The sequence below is a fragment of the Ammodytes marinus genome, assembly GCF_949987685.1.
Source record: "Ammodytes marinus genome assembly, chromosome: 6".
Classification (NCBI taxonomy): Eukaryota; Metazoa; Chordata; class Actinopteri; order Uranoscopiformes; family Ammodytidae; genus Ammodytes; species Ammodytes marinus.
Window position 1 is genome coordinate 23,692,313 of NC_137235.1, and position 9,158 is coordinate 23,701,470.

General features: G+C 40.2%; 1 protein-coding gene across 1 annotated transcript; it reads right to left on the minus strand.

Annotated features, from left to right (window-relative positions):
• Positions 1–2,054: 2,054 nt before the first annotated feature.
• On the minus strand, positions 2,055–7,857 carry notum2 (notum pectinacetylesterase 2; the record flags this gene model as incomplete). Its single annotated transcript, XM_080029152.1, has 11 exons — positions 2,055–2,349; positions 3,279–3,326; positions 3,436–3,583; positions 4,373–4,473; positions 4,652–4,840; positions 5,231–5,333; positions 5,440–5,558; positions 5,898–5,958; positions 6,089–6,184; positions 6,751–6,803; positions 7,553–7,857. 11 exons carry the CDS (start codon positions 7,855–7,857, stop codon positions 2,055–2,057), a joined length of 1,518 nt encoding a protein of 505 aa, XP_079885278.1.
• Positions 7,858–9,158: the final 1,301 nt, after the last annotated feature.

Genomic DNA, 9,158 nt, shown 5'->3' on the forward strand with positions numbered 1-9,158 from the left:
GAAGTGGAATAGAACGGCGATGCATTATGGGAAAAATCATAGACTTTCTAAATAGACAGATGATACACACGATCACGAAATCACAATTTTTTTAATTGTATTGCGCTTAGAAACGACACAGACTATTTACACTATTCACAACTTTTCGTTAGTGTCACTAAGATTTGTTCACAGAGGTTTAGATGGCCTGATAATATAATTAAATTTAATCTGAAAAGTTTAATTTAATTCAGATGTATTCAAAATATTTCCGTCTTCAAAGCTTCTAGTATTCATATCATGAATTGTGAAACCAAATGTCACAATCAAATACATGGACTGAAAGAAATACATCCATATTATTGTGTACATGTGTGTCAAATTTAAAGCAGCGCCACCCAGTGACGAGGATGAATAATTGCATGTATTAATTCCTATTGATATGAACTGTGTGATGTGTTTTACAATTATATTTTAGTTTTAGTATCTGGAGCAACGTATGTATAGACTGAGAAGTGTTAATATCACATGTTCCCTAGGCTTGTTTAATGTTTGCTAGCAGGTTCCAGGGTCATGGTGCTTTCCTGTGGAATTTTTGCAATCTGCTTTTAAACATGCGAGTGCCGAGCAGTGGAATTAACTTCACTTACACTACGGACACACGGTAAAATAAACTGTAATGAAATAACAGTCAAAATTATTTATTAGTCAAAATTATGAGAAAAAATTGTTGTATTTATTATCCAATTGGTTTTTCTGAAATTCAAATTCCCACTCTTCCACATTGAATTAATTAGCATGCATATTGATGAGGAAGTATTGAAATTTAAATGTGGTTCAGACTGGGACTTCAGACTTCAGAGATTGTGGTTTCTGCACTGGTATTTCAGTCTGAAAGAAAACTAGGCCAGAGGGCAGAGACCATATGCCTAATGCATCTTCTCATAACTCCTTCTCCCATAGATTATGATTGCATTATGATCAAGATAAAACCCACAAAATTGAATTAATCAAAAAAGAACTTTAAATGTTGCCAGAGCCAATTCAGGTCTTTATTCCTTGTTATAATTTGGTTTGAAACATATTAACAGCAGTTACAACTTTAATCAAATACACATTTATTATGAAAATAAAACAAAGTCGTAGTAACATCTGTAAAAGTCTTGTCAAATGTTGAAAACAGTGAAGTATTGCAAAACATAGTCTATATTACGTCCATGTGTGTCATAGATATACTTTATATGACAGTGAATAACCATGTTATTTTTTTATTTTTTTTCTCTCAGACTACACATGCCATGTAGGCAAACTCTGGCCTACACAGACGAATATCAACAATTTATCACACTTTTGTCTTCCATGCACATAACATATGTTCATATATTATTCATATTATATAGTTATAAGTTAGAATGGCATCAGGAGTTACAGAATAAAAAGAAAATCACAAAAAACACAATCAGTGTCTTTGTAACTGCGTGTGCAAAACTATTGTTTTATTTCATTTAAGTCCAGGTTGTTGAGTTCCGAGTTGTATATCATGATGTAAGAATCTTAACTATAATATTAGAAAGAGCATAAATAAAACCCTATATTCAAAGCTTATTTAAACGCTAACACATACAGCATATGGTGTGAGAATGTGTCTCTTGTATGAGTCCTGCAAGCAATGTGTTGTGCCTCCTTTTGAAGGACGCTCCATTCATCAAAAGTATTCAACTCTAGTACCATGTTAGAGTAATCAGAATGAAAGTGTGTTGTAGGAGGTACATATGTCCAGCCATCTGCTAACAGTCAAAACTGTTCAACATGTACAATGGAAGCCTCTCTGGTTTAGACCCAAAGCTCTTTCCTCTGGTGTCCAGTAGAGGGACAGCCAAACCACTCAGACTCAGACACAGTGACATACCCGCCAGTCAAGTCACCAATTAAACAGAAGCATAATGGAATGCCGAGCAGCACACAACATAGTAACCATATTTCTGTACTATTTCTATGGTTACATTACAATTTTGTTGATTTTCTCCATTAAGCCCTTGCATGGCCTTCTCTTAAGCTGATATCCACTTTTACACTTAGCCACCATTGCTGGCCAGGGAATCTGCATCTCCCTGGGGATCCAGGCCCAGCTTCTGGAGGTCAAGGCCCATGGCTACCAGCATCTGGAACAAGCTGAGTTCCTGCTGGGTGGCCCGGTCCACCAAGGCAGGGCAGCTGGGGTTGCACTGGGGCCACTGGCAGGAATCCAGCAGGTGGAAAGGGCAACCTTTTGCAGGGGTTCTGTTGTTGCGGATCGCCTCCAGACTCCTGTCCCAGCAGTGCAGGGCGCGTGGCAGGGAGGTGCCTCTAACTTGGAAACTCATCCAGTTACTTGAGGAACAAAAAGACAGGTAAGCTAGGGATTAGAAATAAAACGATGCAAAGATGAAAGAAAAGTGAAGTATACAGTATGTTACAGAGCTGCGGCTGCAAAATGATGGTGACACTGCAGGCAAGACATAGTTTTTTCAAGAACTGGTCAAAAAAGATCAGAAATGTAAATGTAGGTGTTTATTTGATCAGACCCTGTCTGTTTGCGTCTGTATATTGCTCCTATACATCATATTTAACGCCAATTATTACAAAAAATGAATTAAATCATTCTTAGCACTATTCTGAAGGTTATTACAAAAGGATTTGTGTTGAATATACATTTTAAGACCGGTACATACAGTATATTTTTGATTTATAATATGAAAAAAGGCTGACTCCAAAATCTATTCAGTAAAAACTTTGTACACAAATATTTGAACTCTGGCTTTATCCAAAATCAGGACTTTTGGTTTTTAAAAAGAGCAAATGTACACAGAAGAGTAAGTTAGATTTTACAAAATGTGCATATTTATTCAAAAATTTAAAAAATTGTAATACAGAACATGATTGTTTTAATGTAAGTAATTAATGATATCTATAACTTAAGAATGTTACCCTATTTACCTGCAGTGTCTCGCCTCAACTCCGATGACCTGGGACCTTAAGTTCCCTCCATAAAGTATCATCAATACATCTAATTTTTGCTATCTCAGACTGCAGTGACCCTTTATCTGTGCAGCAAAATAACGAGTGTTAAAGGGTACAGAGGGGTTAACGAAAGTGTGAAATGGCATATGGTGACACGAAGAATGTGGTAAGATGAACGAGCGGACCAAAACAGCAGCATGAGCTCACTAGGATAGATGATTACTGGCAGAGGGGCGAGAACAAAATGAGTGACGTAACACGTAAAAAGTGCATTGCCAGAGTCAAATATCCACTCTTACCTTTTGGTTATCAGTGTGTGGGAGAGGCAGGATGGAGCAAACACCGCCCTGAAAAACACACACAACAGAATACAGTTATCTCTAAGCAGTACATATTCCATTCTAATCACCTACCCTTTATTAGATTTATCGTGAACGTTTTTTGGGGGGAACTTACGTGACATCTCTCAGTGAGCTCTTGAGCTCCCTGCCCAGGTTCTGTATGTACTGCCACTGCTCCTGGGATAGACTCTGTCCTCCCATGTAGATGTTCTCCACTCTCAGCTGCTCCTCATCAAACAGCCACTGCACCACAAAAAGGGGCGCTACAAGGGAAAACATAGAGTTCAATACTAAAGAGACGCTCTCAAAATATATGCGGGGGGTGGGGGTCATGCTGGAGATACAGTATGTCCCTCTCAAAATTTAGAAGAGGTACATTTCCCAAAAATATGAAAGACAATCCCCTCCCCAAAAGAGGTAGGCCTAAAATTAACAGTTCAGTAGGTCAAAACCAAGCCCCAACCTCAGCGATTTTTACCGGCATCCAATAAGGAAGTGACCTACAACTGTAGTAACCAGAAAGTGCCACTGGGGGTGGCGCCAAGACGAGCAGTTTTTCTTTGACTCACTTGTCAGATAGGCCGTTTTCAAAGTCTTATTAAACCTATTTACAGCCTGGGCCACAACCATTTTAGTCTGTATGTTTAGGTCATATCTCCATGACAACACTGAGGGGGGTGAATTTATTTTGGCCCACGCTAGTTTTTATTCTTTTAGAGGTTAAAATGTATTATCTAATTTTACAATCTCTTGTTCATTAACACTGGTTCTCATGAATCATGAATACATGAAGACATTTCCATACAATGATGCAGAAAATGCTGAGAAAAAACACCTATCGGCAGACAGACAAAGTTGGGGACCGGATGTGAACATATTTGAGCATCTAGTCGCTTAGGGCCAGATATTTCTCTCTACTAGCAGAGTCTGTTCACTTACCATTTTCTGACTCAAATAAACTCATATATCAGTGAACAGTACTGTCAGAGAGCTTCGTTGATGTGTAGGCTATGTCATGCTTATCCAATTTCCTGATAATAGCCAGCACTCACAGGTCAAGGTGGAGTACAGTTTGTGGCCAAATAAGCACTGCCACTCTTCTCCTCTCTTATAGAGCTGCTGACATTTTTCGGGCACAACCCCATTCCACAGCCTGAGGAAACAACACACACTATCAATACACACATGCTCGGCAGCGTTAACATATTACACACAAAGAAAAATCCAAATTTAAAGCACTTGCAAAAGGGTTCCTTTCAAATTGAACCTATGGCCTATGAAATGCTGTCTTTATGTAAAATCTATATGCTGAATAAAGTGCATGAATTTACCTCAGTCCTATCTTGATAGCATCTTCAGGTGAGCAGGAAACAGTCTCAGGGCAGTTGGGTGATCTCTGCTGTTTACTCTCGAGAAACCACCCAGAGTCCACGATGCCCCGTACCTGAGCTTCTGCACCGAGCTGCAGCAGCTGACGGGCCACCCTCTCCATGTTCAGCAAAACACCTGTTCCTCCAGCACTGCAGCAGGAGCCAAGAAAATCAATAAATAGTTTGGCTCTGAGAGTGACATTTTCATTATGTGTATCAAAATGACAGGGCACGCCAGCTAATAGCAGGGAAGTCAAAATCTTGCAACTTGGCATTCAGTCAATGGGTCATGCTTAAGGACTTGAGGATGTCCCAACAACCATGCTGCTAACCTGGGAGGAATGTTTACCATTACAGGGCAGGGCCCTTCAATAGACATTATGTCACAATTCACACTTGACTGCAAACAACTTCATTGTTGACAAGGGGATGCACCCAAAATAGGCCTTCTCTTGTTAAATGTTAGTCATGGCGGTGGTCCAGATGGTACAGAGGGTGCAGGCCTTTGGCCAGAAGCATGAACGATAAAAACACACTCACCTCGTGCCAGACAGCATGACAACCTTGGCCAGCTTGATTCCTCTGGGGATGAGGTCTTTGATGACCTCCCGGATGATCAGGGATCCCATGAAGGTGTACTCAGCTGACAACAAATAAACACGGCAAATTATTGGGAGCACCGTAATAAACAGAAAGTGAGATTAATCATGATTGCGTCAAAAATTGTTCAAGGATCTGAAGAGACTTACTTGAATTTGCATTTGCATTTGTCCCTCTGTCTTTTTCTCTGCCTTGTCGTGACCTTGGAGGAGGGGTGGGTGCAGGCCCAGTGCCACTCCATACATCACTGGAACAGTATGGAATGAATCTGCAGAAAAACAAGACAATTTAATTTGTAAGACTAAAGCTTGAGGCCATCAAGCCAATTCCTTCTCTCCTAGATGACAATCAATCAGGCTTCAGCTGGCCTCTTCTGTCAAATAACAGTAATTTGCAGATCTGTGTTAACGGTAACACTTGGCTCCACCCCCTTAGGTGGTAAAAAAAACATTAAGGGTAAAAGCAAAACTGATTTCCTGTTGTTTTAATATCTAAGCCATAATATCATATTTTAAAGTCTACAGAAATGTGCATCTAACTTGAACTCGCTTACACATGAGGACACTTCCAGTACACACAGTAAGACACACAGTGAGAGGGGACTTACACGATGTTTGTGTTATACCAGTGTGGGTTTTCGTCTGCTTTGGAAGACAGTATTCCAGTTCCTGTAAATTCCAGCAATCAAGTATTTAAGAGAGATGTCCTCTTGTCTCACTAAAAATTGTGTAAAACAAGTAACCCTATAGGAGCATTTCTGAAAGTGCATGCATTTTAAAACATGCCTGACTGACCTACCTCTTTTTGTTAGGGGCCACGCGGATGAGCTCATTAGTCGGGGTATATTTTGGTACCTGGAATCACAGGTCTCTTTGCTGTAGCAGCACCAGCCACCTAAGAATAATAGGGACCAATATTAGACCTTCACATCAGGGGAGACCCTTGTTAGCCCATCATAGAGGCCTGAGAGGAATGGAGAAGAAAGGGAATGCATCTCTGCTAACAAGACTACGTATTCGCTCCATGTTGGAGAAAAAAATAGTAATAATTCCTTTAATTTGCTTATCAACACCTGATTTGTTGATTGACTTTCAATTTGTGCAAAGTGGTTTATTCTCCAAATACAACAATAGGACATATATCGCTGGGATATACGTCATACTGTTCAAAATAATGCATTGATAAATCAATAATCCTGTTCGCGAAAGTCACTTCAGTGAAATGTTTTGTGTGTTTGGGAAATGTGATTCACGCCTCTTCTATGCTCTCCAAATACACAATCCACATACAGTTCCTCCCATCATCAGTCAACCAAAGTGACCGGCAGCCACCAAAGAAGGAGAAAAACAGAAGATGACAAGACAAGATGACATCCCCATTAAAATTCCAATGGGGGCGTTACGCCAAAACAAGCTGACCTTTGGGGACCAAATTAACCAGTTGGGTTTCTAAATACTCACCTTCCAGAAATAACAGCCATCGGCGACTTCCTCTGAACTCTTTTAGGTAAAACCTATACAACCACAAATAAACAGGAATGAGGAGATGGTGAAGATAAAGTAGCCATGTATGGACACACTGACGCTCTTAAGTAGCTTCTAACATCACTGTGTATAATCAGCAAATAGCAAATATACGACACGATACCACACAATAAGATATTAGTTAATTGCCAGAGCAAGTCTGAAAGTTTGTTTTGCATTGCAGCAGCTCCATTCACAACATTACAGAAAAAACGTAAGAGACAAGTGAAGACTAGCATTAAAACATACCAGGAGACAGGACTCAAAAATACATACATTCAACCTAACTTTACAATAACAGAGGCCAATATTTAAGGCCCATCAGTGTGCATTTGATCTGGGATTAAGCACTGTATTGAGATTAAGAATTGATTGGTGCACTAGAGTGCTTCAGTCTAACCTTTATACCCTATATTGCTCGCTGTTCAGAACATGGATGGGGTCAGAAGAAATGTTGTTTGCAATCCTCAGAATGGTAGGCTGATGTATAGAGTTCCTGGTATAATTTGTGGAGCAGTTTGGACTTTGAAGTAGCAGACAAACACATGTACCTTGTAGTGTTACAGTACTGTGAAACAATCATAATCACAGCGGTAAAAATAGTAAAAGGATTTACTTTCTCTGAAAGATCTTAGTCGGGGAGTAACTAATATTGATTCTAATATATCCCGGTTTGATTTCCTTCTAAGATTTTCGGGAATAACAAGTGAGAGAAAATATTAGATCCAGAACATCTCACCCAGCTGCTGTTCCATCGTTACACGTAACTTGGGTGTTCTTGAGGAAGTGCAGCCTCATATCATCCGTCTGTTGTGCAGCTGCTCGAGCTCCTGCAGCACCTTCGCGTCCGGCCTCAGCCGTGCCCCCAATGCCTCTTGTGCTTCCAGGAGTCATATCCACCACGGGGGGTGGCTGACCAACATCAGCTCCCTGGTTCCCACCAGACTTCTTGGTGGACTTGCCACTACCTTTAGCATTTCGGTTGTTCTGACACCAGATTCCACCGAGCAAAAGTAAGAAAGCGAACTGGCCCAGTATCTTCATATCTGGAGCAAAAATAAGATAAAACATGAGTTGGCTTCACATATCCCCACATGTAAAACATGAGAAAAGTATTGTTACTGGGACCAGATCTTCTCCACCTCCTAATCTCATTGTCTATGACTTGTCTAGATTAAATCAACCACTTTTCAACCTGGGAAATTGACTTACCTCTCTGAAGAATCAGCTTTTTAAGACTATAGAGGCACCCCTTGGGTCAGGCAGATAAATGGTGCTGCTGAGGAGAGTGAGAAGTTCAGAAAGCAGGTGTCAGATAAGGATGCCAGGCACGAGTAGGGATGAAGCCTTGACCAGGTTTTGATGAAGCCTGCGAATCAGTGGTGAGCTTTATAGTGTCACCATATGGATCAGATTTCCTCCCATTTTCCCGTGCAGCTCCCGTCAGGCCCAGAGATAAACTGCTGACGACACAGCGCAAAGGGGAGGTATTGGACGGCCAGTGGCAAGGAGAAAAGACAACACACGCGTCTCTTCAACACATTTTAAATCTTTGCACACACCCACCACACATGTCTCTTCCCATCTGACCATGGATCAGGAACGAGCTCTCCTCCCCACTAAGGTCTGTCTTCGTCACCCTCCCACCATCCATCTCTGATTTCCAGTGTTTTGATTTCAACATCTACATGGTCAGCATAACTGCATTCCACGTTGTGCCCTTTGCATAGTTTGTGACCAAGAGGTCATTGGATCACTCACTTGAAACACTTTCTGTCACGGGAGTGAATAGAACCATAAGGTCCGTGCATGGTCAACAATTTAGCGGACAGTGTCAAGGCGCAGGTGGTGCACACTTGGCACTGTTAGTGTTTTTTAACAAGTTTCCATATTAGAAGAAAAAATAAAAGAACTATGCCAAATAACAGTTTTTCTCCATTGCAGTTTTTATGTGTATTTTTTTTTAAATGATTTCCTGCGGCATGTTTAGATCTTGATTGAAATAAAATGTTATTTGTCCTTCTATAGAATTATCATTATGATTCTAAGGGAGAAAAACCTAAAATTAGTCAATAAATACTGCAGTTGCACGCCTAAGGTCTTATTTTGAAAACACTAGAAACACTTCTTTCAGAGCTGTCAGGCTGTACAAAATAATGTAGTGTCAAGATATTGCAAATAATAGTTTTCCTGCAATGAATAACATACGACTTGTTATTAACCATAAACTGGTATATAATGCAAATAATATCTCATTTATGCTGTTTTCAAGGTCCACACATAAACATTACAGTTGAAGGAGGATTACTGAGGCCGTTCTACATTATGAGGACTTAATCGATATG